The sequence below is a fragment of the Palaemon carinicauda genome, chromosome 17 (assembly GCF_036898095.1).
Source record: "Palaemon carinicauda isolate YSFRI2023 chromosome 17, ASM3689809v2, whole genome shotgun sequence".
Taxonomy (NCBI): Eukaryota; Metazoa; Arthropoda; class Malacostraca; order Decapoda; family Palaemonidae; genus Palaemon; species Palaemon carinicauda.
Window position 1 is genome coordinate 68,101,574 of NC_090741.1, and position 14,298 is coordinate 68,115,871.

A 14,298-nucleotide genomic window follows, 5' to 3' on the forward strand; every position below is an offset into this window, starting at 1 on the left:
TTTTGGGAACTTCTGGTGACTAAGACTATTATTAGCTCGTGTGTAAGACAGCTTTGGTGAATGGGACTCTAATCAAGGAGTGGTTGCTTCGGATAAGAAGGAAAATCGTTCTTCTGTAAGAATATAAAAAAGGTGGTCTGGTCGTGGCGAGAAAGAGAGACACTTGTTAGAAGTTATGCAGGGTTAATGGGGAAATCATTGTGAGCGGATATGGAGCTGAAATAAAGATGATGCATATTATATGCATTTTTTATGATTGTGAGTTGTATTGTTGATACAGCAATCGAAGGAAATGGATGAGCGAGTTTCATTGTCAGTAGCTTCTCGTTATTCTTATCCTTTTAATTCTTGTAGTGATTAGAAGTCTCTCTCTCTCTCTCTCTCTCTCTCTCTCTCTCTCTCTCTCTCTCTCTCTCTCTCTCTCTAACTTTGCTTGACTTATTTCTTTGGCACATGGGGCAAATATTACATATTCATTTTTTTAGAAATCTGACTTGAATTGAAACGATATGAAGACTTGAAACTGTTGATTATGGAGTTCATGCAATTTTTTCCTATACTGGTATTCCTATCATGCTGTGGTTAATTTACAATATCAGAAATATATTGATTTAAAAATATCATATAATGCAAGGTTACAATTTGCAGCTTCACAACTTTAGTTTGGTAATAGATTTTGTAATTATTATTGTTTTTTAGGAAATTTCACTGAACGCAATTACACATCTTAGTGGTTATTTGCACATACATATGTTTACATACATACTTAAATGTGACTAGATCACCGGAAATGCATTTATTAATCATATGATTAATATCAGTTAAAACTTAATCTTTGGATGGAAATAAACTTTCAAAAGTATATTATCAATGGAATAGACTAGTTTCTTTTCATTCAGTGAAAATCATCCTGTAAGCGTTTAATAGTAATGGCATTAGCTGATACAAATGGTAGAAGTTACTTTGAATGTCTGATGATGAGTGTGATTTATGGAATCCTAAAATTACTGTAATGATAAAGATAAAACCAAGGCGTAGTAAAGAAGGAGAATAATAGTTGTTTTGCGTTTCTTTTTCTTAATGGAAGTTTAGATTTGTTTTTTAATTAGTTTAAGATATCAGTAGAACTATGGTGTTAGGTTCTCAGCACGATGTGGTAGTGGTTGTTTAAAGGTTTAAAGTCCTCTGATAAATGGCAGAAGCAAGGGACAGTGACATTGCCCTATCAAGCAGGACAGTGTCCTAGAGACTGACCATATTATGATCAGCGCCCACTTAAGCTAGGAACAATGAGGGCCAGGCAATGGCTGCTGATGACTTAGCAGATAGACCTACTTCAGGCTCCTCCAAACGAATTTTTAAAGTCTTCAGATGGTTACGTCTCCAGATTACACATGAAGCCTCTCGTTGATTTCATTATTCATTTTCTCAAGTATTCCCAAATGATGTAACTCTAGACTCATGGAACAGACTCTTTAATTATTTTATGTACACTGAAGCTACTTTTCACAGGCCTTTAAAAATTTCCATATGGAAAATATAAAAAAAACTGAACAGGAAGCGGATATGTAGAAGACGTATGTATATAAAAAGCATTATTATTATTTTTTTTTTTTCAATCTTGTGGGTTTATTCTTCTGGAAACGTTTTGTCATTAATACACTATATCAGCATTTCTCAATATGTGAAACTCTACTAATTTCTACCACCGTAATGCAACTGACTAGGCTTTTTTTTTTTAACTTATAGAATCCCGACCTAATAAGCAACTTCAGCTGAGACTGCTAATCCACAAATGGGCTGCATCGCTTTTTCTTCTTGGGTATGTTATACGAAATGTTCCCTGTCAGGGATTCTTCTTTTAACGTCTGTTACGTTTTGGTCTGTAGAGACTTGACTGTTTAATTTGCAGTCCAAAACACGTCCCGTCAAAGCTGGTCTCATTAATTCTTCCGTTATTAAGGGGCCTAATAATTTGTCCGTTATGGGCCTACTGATTTACCCGTTATTAGGGGGCTTACTGTTTCGTCCGTTATTAGGGGGCAACTGTTTCGTCCGTTAAGGGGCCTACAGTTTCGTCCGTTATTAGGGTGCCTACGGTTTCGTCCGTTATTAGCGAGTATATTGTTTTTTTGTAATCCGAATCGGGGAAGATCACGAGACAAAATCTGTTACGAAATACGAAACTTGAGTGAGAAAGATTTCTTGACACAAATTTATGAAGGAGATACAAATGCGTCAGGTGTTTCCTCGTTCTCCCAACTGGTCGTTCTAAGTTTATTTCGGAAGCTGGTGTTTTGCAAGAGATGTATATTACAATAAGATTTACGGAAATTTAAAAAAAATTAATTGTTTTACCGAATCATGCAACCGCCATTATTGTTCGTTGACCTTTTGATGACTCCATTTCTGCGAGTGAAAGTATTAGTATTGAATGTTTTCTACGCCTCTACTGTCTTTTTTGATGGTTGCAAATTACGAGCAATTACCAGAACCCCCTTTAGGATAAAGAAGCTTATATGTCGGTATTATTACCAATAACTGAATTTCAGATTGATTGAAGTGAGACCCTATAATGTGAAATCCTAAGACGAGCGATGAATGAGTGGGAAACTTTCAATGCATCAGAATACGAGCGTATTGCGATTGTGGTTTTCATTTTCGCGTCACGTCGGAGGTACAACCACGTAGGGATTAGCAGAACAGCTGTTTCTTTTAAAACCCGTAATATCCCAGGATTCCAGCTACTCTCACGCGCGCATGCGCAAGCGAGCATGTTACGCACATAGCAGGTTCTACGAAGAGTTCAAGAAATGCGCTTCCAGCACGTAAGAAAAATACTATGAATGATAAGAGTGTGATTTTGTGAGCGTCTGCAGAACGTTGTTCGAGACATGCGGGAAGCTGTATCCCTCTCGTATCATAGGATACATAAGGATACAGTCTTCGGTGAAGATGCACCGAAGTAGAATGATAAAAACGATTCTTACGATACGACTCCGAACGTGTAGTAAACATGACTAGACTTAAGACTCTTTCGTCTGACCAGATAAACAATGATGTTCCCGATTATATGGCCATGTTGACATTTATGCCATTTCAGGAATTCCTTCTTCCGATATGTGAATTAGACTGGGAATTCTATCGTAAATAAATTGGGAACCACTTAACCTAAATGAAGATCAAATTATCATGCTTCTGTTCAACTTCGAACTGGTAATAGGTTGACTATTCAAGAAAATTAGATTGACTCATCGACGTGAACTCCTTCCATTGAACTCGTTCTCCTTTTAGAATAAAATTACTTGGGAATATCTGTTCAAAAAGAGAGAAACGGGAATTTGCTCCCTTAAAATGAAAAATAAGTTAGGCACTTCAATGTCTCCAAGAGAATAAGCCTGTTATTAAGTTTTTACATGAAGATTGATTAACATACCTTTCTTTTTCATAAAAACCAAACAGGGATTTAACTTTCTTTTCCTGAAATGTGAATCTATTTCTCCTTTTATGATATTGAAATAAGATGGGGATATTAAATCATGTATTACTGAATTACTTATGAGACTTTTTACTTTTTTTTACTTTTTTAATACTGTCTCCTTTGTTTGCTTCAGGCATGAACTTTGGGAAGAATTAATACTGTCCAGCCATTAACTTAAAACTAGCCTTGGCTTTCAGCTTTTTCTTTGACCTTGGAAGTAAGTTTTAAAGACATCATTGTTATCGAACTGACGAGGCTCTATTTGATAAACAAATCCTAAGTAAGAAAAGTATATTATATATATATATCTTGACAGCAATTTTTCATAACAAAATCTTTGAAGTTTAGCCTAAGTTATGAGTACAGTGTTTATGGGATTGGTGGATAGAGTATATTTTGGCAGAAGGTAAACGTTGGATTAATATATCTACTTGAGGATTTAATGCACTGGTTAGATGATTCACCCCGAATTTGCTTATCAAAACTGGCCTCGAATCTTCTCATTTCGGTCTTTACTTGGAGAAACAAAATCACTTGACTCTCGGCAGACTCTTAACTCTATAACGGATCACAAATGTGTATTGCAGAGCACTTGAGAATTTCACTTCTTGGTAAGGTGTCTCATCTGTTTTTTTTTATGTCATCGGCACAGGTTTTTTTTTTCAATACACAGACGAAAAAAACACACCCTCTGCATGAACACCTTTCTCTAGATTTGAGAATGTTGTGGAAACACTTCGAAGTTTTCTAGACAGTCTTTTAAATAGAACTCTAGCACTAAGCTTTGCACTTTTATCATCATGTTTAGCTTTGATTGCCTTGAAAACGAGGGAGTTTCTATTGAATTTTTCTTTTTATTCTTGGATGAAAAAGCTCTTGGAGGCCAAACCTCTCCTGAATATGCATGATCCGCCCACCCTCAAGTGGTCATAGATTCAAAATCATGAGTTCTCAGACACTTAAAAAGGTTGGTCCTGTGTTCTTGCTGTCACTCGCTTTCGTGTTTTTCCAAGAATCTGGTAATGGAGCAATACCTAGAGTCCCATATATGGGACATTTGTGCGTATATTTTCTATGTAATTGACATGCTCATTGCCGTATGAAACTCATAGTCAATGCTAATTTGAACACTTTTATTTTATGATTCCAAGAAGATGAAAAGCTAATAACAGACTAGTCGACGAGATTAAAAGGGAAAGATATGCAGTTTTATCTTTTTTTTTTTTTCCAGATAGAAATAATTTCAGTCCATCTTTGCAAATTCATCACTTCATCATCATAATTACTTTTTTTTCGGGGGATTAGAAACCATACGTGGCGTTCATTCACAACCATAGAAATCTCCTTTAGAATGTATTACGTTTAATGTTAAATGACTGTAAAGGTTTTGAAGGAAAAAATCCTAAAGTAATGTGTTTTCCTTTTCATAATAAAAGGGGGATCACCTTAAATTACAGTTATATGTATGTATATATTCATATGAACTATGAGTACGAGTCTGTCTGACGCAGTCACTCTGTCTCCTCTGGTAGTCCTATAGAATCAGCCAGAGACGCAGGCCGCGAGATCTCACTTTCCCACAGAGCCGTGGCTACCTGGTCCTCTTCCTCGATGGAATCTTGGGGTGAAAGCTTCCGTCGATGAGAGCGGGGTGACCCTTCGGCGTCGAGGTGCCTGTGGAGGCGTCTCCCAGTATAGAGACGAGTGCCCCGTCGTGTCGGAGGCTCCCATTCCTGAGGAACCTCGGTGCGACTGAATTCCTTGAATAGCCGGTCAGATTTCTCATCGATGGAGTAGTCCCGTTGGAGGAGTCTGTAGTGGGCTGCTGGGTATCTGTGAGTGCGGAGAAAACGGGACCGAATAGATTTCTTTCCGCTGATTTCATCCGACGGCGTCGCATCATCCCCTTCGAGCGAACACCCAACCCCGACTAGTGTACTAGCGAGACCAGCACTAAGAGCAGTGTCCAAAGAGGCTTGCCTTTGCCGTATTGCCTCGCGCCTCTTTTTTGGCAGACTTTTGCTAGTCCGCCTTTCAAACTGAGCAACACTTTTTCTTAGCCGCTCTCTTTTACTCTGGGGGTCGACAGACTCATCGAGCAGTTCGTGCGACCCACAGAGATCAATGGGCCTCTCCCTGCTGCGATCTCTCTCCACCAGGCTCTCTGACACCTCCAGACTCTCCTCCATGAAGTGAATCTGCTTTTTGCTCAACTTGGGTGCCCGACCATTGTTCGCTTCCAGACTTCGGTACCCGCTGTCAGCCTTCATCTGCTGCAGCCGATGCGAGTGTGTGTCACTCGTTGAATCCGTTGGGCAGTCAGAGGTTGAGTCGAAGCTGGTGGTCAGTACTTCGGCTCTGCTCAGATCTGTTGTTGAGGAGCATTCAGTGTCAACCGAGTCGAAGCTGTTCTCTGACGACAGCGGAGGGCGTGATCCGGCGTCTATTTGCTGCAAAAAAAGTGGTATATTAATGATGGTTTGGATTAAGTATGTGAAATTCATGAAGAACATAATTATAAAACTTTTCGTTAAACTATCAGATTATGCAGTATTAAAAGGTTTTAGCATCCTAGATAAGACTTGTTTAGTGCAATTGATTCAAGTGTCCCTTTCACTTAGATAGCAAAACCTTTATCAAAATCAAAGACCGTAAAGGGAAGACCAGAAAGTCGCTGGAATTTCTGTTAGTATTTTCCCTTCTTAGTAGGACGCGTTGGCGATAGATGGCGTTGATCAGTTTGGTATTTTGTTTACATCTGGACTTTAGTAATAAGAATTACATTTGCCAATACTTCTAAATACATAAAGGCTTTAGAAAATGGATATTTTGTAGGCAAATAATATCTACAGTAGTGTAGTTCTGTCATAGGTTTAAATTCCATAAATTATTGGGGTTATCAGTTAATTTTTGTTGGGCAAGTTGTCAATAGATGGCGGTGGTCGGGGAGCTAATGCACAATAGTTTTTTTTATAGCAACTCTCCGGTCTTCCCTTTAGCTTACAATCTCTGATCATAAGTATTGCAATGTATTACATAATAGTTCCTATCTTATTAACACTAAATTCCTTTCATCTAAAGGCTAATTTTTCCTAATCAAAACCTATGTGAAACGACATTCGAATAATTTTAAACCTCGTTTATATAATTGTTCTCTAAAAATAGACCAATTGCTTTGAAAAGGCATACATGGTCTTTTCAAGATTATGGCTATATATTCAATAGGAAATCCGTTATTTATTTCATCGGATATCTTGCTTGATGTTTGCTGCCAAGAGAAAATAGGTAAATCTTAAACAATTTATTTCTTATATGTGAAATTTATTCAACTCTTCTGGAATATTTTTTGCTTATGTGGATGATCAATCTGATTAAAAACACTTTTATCTCACAAATAAACCTTTTGGAAAATATTTTGTATTTCCTAAGCTAATTTACTTTTTTATTGAATGTAACTTCTGGCTTAGTATATACCCTATAAGACCAATGGACGATTTGCAAAATAATAAAAAAGAGATTTAAGATAGAAAATATCTGATGGCTTACAAACGACACTTGAATTTACGTGATTGGTTGATTGATTGATTATGGGTTACCTGGCATCGTGACATCTAAGGTCATTGACGTCAATATTACTTGATATAAATAAAGAAATAAATAAATGTTGGAATACAAGTGAAAGTCAAATATTCTCGCCAAGATTGATTAATTGATTAATTGATTTGAGGTTTTCTGGCATCCTGACATCTAAGGTCATTGAATCTTGGCTCGTTCATTCATTTTTAATTCTGAAATCAGATGGAGGATACGAAATTAGGGGAGAGAATTGTCATTATTAATTTATTCATTTAACTGTTAACTATACTATGTATTTTTGTCAATTTTGTTTTTTATAATTCATTCTTAACCTATTTTTTTCTCTTTCTTTACTTAGCTGTTTTCCGTATGAGGAAGTTGGGCTCGTAGTACAGTATTTTACTTTTAAAGCTTAGTTTTGAGCGCTGGCGTTAATAATAATAATGATAATGATAATAATAATATATGATAATAATAATAATAATAATAATAATAATAATAATAATAATAATAATAATAATAATAATAATAATAATAATAATAATAATAATAATAATAATGATGATGATGATGATGATGATGATAATAATAATAATGGTGATGATGATATAATTATGTTGTTTTTGTTGTACATGATAATCAACCATTATGTAACGGACTTCGGAGCATTAAGGTTTTAAAACAAACTAGATTTTTTAAAACCACCGCTCTATCGGATGAGTGAAGCCACCATCATCAATATTATCCTTTTATCTATTATCATGGACGGAGTCTCTCATTATGATAGGCTTTGTTGACTACGATTGCTGCAATTGCATAATTTATTTCAAATTTATTTTTTTGTTCATTGTTTGAATGTGTAAAAAATGTGATACGTGATTGCAAACATGCAAAGCGATATTTTTTTTTCTAGATTTCATATTAGAATTAGGTCTATGGCTAACCACCACCTCTATAGTAGTCCGCCCTACCCCTCCACCAGAATTTTTAGAGGAGAGAAAGTCATCTACCTATACAAGACCCAAAGTAAGATGCTTCGACTCGTACATTCGTATGACAAGCCCCTGTCACTTTCAGTTTGTTTCCTTTTATCATGAGGAAGGGACGTGGTGGCCGATGTGGTAACATCCTTGATTGGTGAACACCAGACCGGGGTTCGAGTCCCGCTCAGACTCGTTAGTTTCTTTGGTCACTGCAACTTCACCATCCTTGTGAGCTAAGGATGGCAGGTTTGGGGGAGCCTATAGTTCTATAAGCTGAGTCATCAGCAGCCACTGCCTGGCCCTCCTTGGTCCTAGCTTGGGTGAAGAGGGGGCTTGGGCGCTGATCATCTATATATATGGTCAGTCTCTAGGGCAGTGTCCTACCCGATAGGGCAATGTCACTGTCCCTTGCCCCTGCCATTCATAAGCGGACTTTTAAACCTTTTATGAGACCATTCGTATGCATTACTTTCGTGCTTACTGCCGTGGCGGTGGCACCTCACGCCTTCCCCCTCCCCCATGCTTTATAGGCCTAGCATCACCTAAAAAGGCAGCGTCCTATCGACCATCCTTCATAGGCACTCCTCAGAGGAGACTGGACACTTCGATGGATAAAACTAAAAATAATCTCGCAAAAAGGAAAAAAAAAAATAAATATTATAGATTTTGATGAAATTAAACTGATTATTATTATAGTTATTTCCGATCTTTCTAGACCCTCTCAATGTATAGGTACTTTGGGGACGTCGTCAGTTTTAAAAAATGTATATAAAAATAGTCTTCCTATGAGATATGACCACTTGTATGACGGTTCCCTCCTCCTTTGTCTAATAGATTCATATCTTAAAACCGTGACCAGGAGGGAAATTTTCTTCTAATCTGTCTGAGAAAATGTCTCCCTAACGACATTGACTTGATTACAAAACAGATTTTAAAATGTACCGTTAATCTATTGGCAAGAATAGTTCTGTGAATTGATATACTCTTATTAATTTTCTTTTAATCAATTAGACCTCTAGATTAGTAACTATAGTCATTTTTTTTAACAAGGCGCATTTGCACCGACTCGCAGCTGTGCCCTTTTAGCTTGGAAAAGTTTCCTGCTATCTGATTGGTTAGAATTATCTCGTCCAAGCAATCAGCTATCAGGAAGCTTTTCCGAACGAAAAGGGCATCCCTGCCAATCGGTGCAAATCTGCCTCGCTAAAAAGAATTAACTATAGGTAATGCATTTTTCTGATGCATGTATCCCTTTTTTCTGTTAAATCGTACACTCTTCACTTTCTTCATGGCTTTCAAAAAAGTTATCTTCCGGGTCACTGCTATGACTTCTAAAATGTGGCTAAATATTAAGGAAAACAACTCGTTCTAGGCCCTCTCTCTTTAGAAATGCGATCAGAGCTTTCTAAAGTCAAGAAAATAAAAACATTATTAAGAGATATGACCTTCTTAAACCCCCCCCCCCCTTTAGTTGTGTGTGTGTAATGGCCAGGATGGAAATTTCCTTATAGCCCATCAGAGAAAATGTCTCAGACATTAACTTGACCAAATTATAAAATTGTATATTTTACCTTTAATCTATTGGCCAGAATAGCCCTGTAGGATGTTCGCCTCGCTTCCGAAGAAGGGACTATGATTGGAGGAGGAGGAACAGCCAGGTCCTCGTTGCTTATCTCCGTCACTTCGCTGTCGTCTCCTTCAGGAAGTCCTTCGCTGGGAGAAGGCTCGGCGCCCCCAGCTTCTCCTCCTGCGATGGCATCCGTGTTGCTCTCGAAGGACGTCGTGTGGCTGGTCGCACTGGTCAGGTTCTCTTGATCTGAAAGAGTAGGGACGGTGAGGAGGTCGAAGGATACTCTTAATGCGTCGTAGGATTTAATTTGTAGGATTTGCTGGATATTTTGCATTGCAATATAGTTATTGAAAGATTTATTTTAATGTTATTGTTCTTGAAATGTGTTGTTTTAATTGTTCATTATTTTTCTTGTTTATTTATTTCCTTATTTGCTCTCCTCAGTGGGATATTTTTCCCTGTTGGGATCCCTTGAGCTTTTAGCATCCCACTTTTCCAACTAGGGTTGTAGCTTAGCTAATAATAATAATAATAATGATAATAATAATAATAATGATAATAATAATAATGATAATAATAATAATAATAATAATTATTATTATTATTATTATTATTATTATTATGATAATAATGATAATAATAAGAATAATAATAATAAACACTTAAAAGTAAAAAAAATATGATTAAATTATTCAATTATTTTAGGCTGATTACATTATTATTATTATTATTATTATTATTATTATTATTATTATTACGTCTATACTTGACTATAAAAGTTATTGTTACCAATTTAGATTTATTGAAGACTAAATTTGCTCATTTTGATAATGGTGTTAAAATGATAAATTTAGAGCTCTAACCTGGAGAATGGTGTTCTGGGGAACTCAGTATATCCATTCTACCCGAGTCCGAGTCCACCTCATCCGGGTCTTCTTCTTCGAAGGTGGCCCTGAGTTGCCATAAAGCGCGACATTGGACCTGGAAGTAATTTGATTATTATAATTAACTGCTTTTGATGTTTAATTAAACGAACGCTACTTGCGTGTGAAGTATAGATGCACAAACGTACGAACTATAGGAGGAGGTGGGATTGCTGAGAAAAAACTAATCATGGAAATTAAAACAAACATTGCTGAAGTATGTCATACTTGGCAACTCATGAAACGTAAACAAACAGGGTATCAGCAAAAATCAAAATTACTACGTTTGGTAGGGTAATGGCTGCAATAATTAAAAAAAAAAAAAAAAAATTTAAAAAGGAAACATTGATGACGGACGTGGTAATGATAATTTTAACGGTAATAGTTGCTAGGAAATTAACTAGAGCCTAAACAAAGGAGTATACTAGCTAAGACTGCACCACACGACAACTAGGGAGGTTTCAAAATATCCTAGATGTAAAAAGTATTCTTGAAGATCCTTAATATCATGCTAGTTTGATTACTATCTACACGAAGTTAGGATTTTATAGTTGTATTCCTGTCTGACTTGTTTTTTGCCGTATCTACTCACTGAACACAAATCTACAATGGTTTAATATGTTCTGAAAAAAGGTTTACCTTAATTTTCTCATGATTATCCGACGAAGCAACGCTGGATTCATCCAACAAGTCGGCCATTTCTTCATTGACCTGCCGAAATATCAGCTGTCAGGCTGTTGCATAGTTTTTTGATGTTGCACAAGTACTGCACACACGAATAACTATTCTGGCTTCTTATAACTATATTGTGACAACAGGTTATAATCTCTATTATCTATATAGTTCCTTATTCACTTAGAGCACTGCCTACCCTTTGTTAAAATCCATATGATGCGTATAGTGTTTTGAAAAGGGTCATTAAAATTTAAAATTAGGTAATTACTGGAGAAAGTCAGATTCTTGAACGTTGGCAAAATCGAAGCTACGTATTTTTTTCATATTCTTTTATAGAAAACTTATTAGGAAAGGAGCGTTTTTTATATATATATATATATATATATATATATATATATATATATATATATATATATATATATATATATATATATTACGTAAAACCGATTAGGAAATTCCCGTATATGAGATTTTATAGGCGTCGTCTTCATATTGGATTTAAGACTTTCTTGAAGAGATTGTTTTTTTTTTTTATATTACTTCTAATGGATAACTGTTAAGTTTTAGGATATTAGATTACATTTACATCTCTGTGCCTTATGAAAATTGAACATATATCTTAGTTTCGGAGACCCGATTTCTTAATTTTTTGAGAGACGGAATGGTCTTGATATTTATCATTTTTCTAAGATTCTTGTACTCGAAGCAGCGTCTAGCCAAAATATCTCTTTCTCTATATGTATTCTATTTTGTTTATAGTATTTTTTATATTGTCTTGTTAAGTAACTTCAATGTTATTAAATGTATGTCATCTATGATGTCTTACAACAATTGATACGCTTATCAATTTTCTTTTTTATTAATTAGACGTCTTGGTTAGTAACTAGGCAATATATTTTTCTGATAGGTAAAATATCAAGGAGCGTAAATCATTGGGGTATTTGATATTGCTGAAAACATTCTTCATGAACTTTCACTACCATCAATATTAGTTTCATTAAGAACATACCAGCGTGAATAACCCTTGTTGCTGTGACGCCAATTTTTCTATAATATTTACTGGGACCAAAACAAAGTCTAGCATCACCACTTCAGAAAATACACTTTAGCACGATAGCAGATAATCAGGAACATGGCAACAGTTTCTCTTAGCAACAGTTAACTGTGTACAGTTACCCACGGCAACAATTAACTGTAACTGTCTCGGCAGGGACAGTTAGTGGCAGTTATTGAAGCAGCAAGAAGTAGCAGTGCAGATAGTGTGATTAGGTGCCAATTTATAGAAGTGAAAGTGGTAGAAGAAGTAGAGGTAGCAACAGCATCTAAAGATTGGCTTATACAGTAGTTATTTACAAAGAGGGACGTGACGTCAGGAATAGTTGGTAATAAAAGTGAAAATTTGTATTCTGTACATAGGTCTCATATATGAATTCAGTGTGACAGAGATAGCATGCGAGTCCTGACCTTTCAAAATATTCTATTGCCTTTTTTTATAACAAGTACCCATGAAATTTTATTAGTAACATCAAGAAAAATGCCTCTTGGGTAGTATATATATTAATATAATGAAAACCTATTAAGATGTATGCCTTTCAATAACTAGTGTGCGTTGATTTTGTTTTGACGATGAGTAAAAATTAGGATTTGATTTTTATTGATTGGCAAAATAAATAAAAAATATTCATAAACGTCAGTACTAGCAACACTAAACTAATCACTGATATTTCGTCAAAGTATAATTTCCATGAGATTACAACAAAGGTAAACTGTCTATTGATATTTGCAAGTGATATTTTGTGCAACAACAACGACAGCGGCATAACGAAACTGGTAGGTGAAATGCTTACATCTATATACAGATTGAAATGACAGACTAAGTTTTTTCACTGTAGAATCTATTGATATAATACCAAATTAATGGTTCATCTTTTAATGTGGTTCTTAAATGTTATCTGTTGTAATGAGAATGTTATGAAGATTGTGGTTGAAATGTGCCCCAGGTTCCATAAAAAATGTCTTAAATAATTCCCCTTCTCTTGAACAATTGAATGCAGCAGTAGAAGTGTGTACTTATTGGCAACTGAACATAGAAATAATTTTTGGTTATCGAATAGAAATTTCATTTATTGAAATTTTCTCCTTGTCAATGTTGAGAAAGGCAATTAGTATCAATGGCCACATCTTCCTACACAATGTAACAATCGATAAAAATGTCTCTTATCCCAAATATCAAACAGATTGACAGTAATGTGTGTCTCCCTTTTAAGTAAACAGAACAACGGGTGACAGGAATATCTATATTCCGTTTCATGGAACAGGAAATACCAGTAAAAAAAAAAATTGTGCCAAGTATATCTCTATGTGGAACGGCAAATCAGTTAAATGAATACCCAGTATCCTTTAGATTTCGATGCATACCTGTTCCAGGGATCCCATATCGTTATATCTGATCTTGCTTCTGGGTTCCTCGTCCTCATCGGAGGGCGTCGTCGAGTCCGCCTGCAGACGCAGGCGCCTCTGCTCGACATTTCTCCGATTCTCCATGAGGTCTTCCAGCTCGCTGCTTTCCAGCGACGACTGCCTCCTGTGGCCGGCGCTGACGGAGCGCCAGGAAGTGTATCTGGACGAGGAGAGCACGGTCGTGGCTTCTCCTCCGCTGGGGGTCGGGGTGGGGCTGGGGGCCGGGCTAATCCGGCTGCTGGAAAAATTTGGACTTTGTTACTAGTGTCGAAACTGTGTATAGATTTCCTTATGTATTGTATTGTATTATATTGTAATATATTGTAGAAGAGCTGGTAATTCCAAATTTGCTGTAAAGCCAGTCTGATAATCTTTCTCTTTTTTATTGTAGTTTTGACGAAAAACTAGTGACATTTGTCATTAATTTAAAGCCTTGTGCCGAAGCCCAAAGGCCAAGATTTAGATTATGCATGGTATAATGCTATCGATTTTCATGGCAAGCATGATTATGATGTAGAAATTAAACTTAAACTTTATCAATATAAAATGGGAAATAATAGATAATATTTATCAAATAGTAGATTTAAAGAAACTTGAGCAGAAGGAAATCTGTCTCTCCCTAATTACCTT

At 36.1% G+C, this 14,298-nt stretch overlaps 1 protein-coding gene across 1 annotated transcript in view; it reads right to left on the reverse strand.

Moving 5' to 3' along the window:
* Positions 1-364: 364 nt before the first annotated feature.
* Positions 365-14,298, reverse strand: part of LOC137656411 (uro-adherence factor A-like) — a 54,877-nt gene continuing 40,943 nt past the window's right edge. The window contains exons 5-10 of the mRNA XM_068390588.1: positions 14,296-14,298; positions 13,627-13,906; positions 11,173-11,244; positions 10,474-10,591; positions 9,612-9,856; positions 365-5,931 (exon numbers count right to left, since the gene is read on the reverse strand). The exon at positions 14,296-14,298 is cut by the window's right edge and continues 656 nt beyond it. Coding sequence (XP_068246689.1) covers positions 4,993-5,931; positions 9,612-9,856; positions 10,474-10,591; positions 11,173-11,244; positions 13,627-13,906; positions 14,296-14,298 — 1,657 coding nt within the window. The 3' untranslated portion in view covers positions 365-4,992. The remainder of the gene's footprint in view (positions 5,932-9,611; positions 9,857-10,473; positions 10,592-11,172; positions 11,245-13,626; positions 13,907-14,295) is intronic.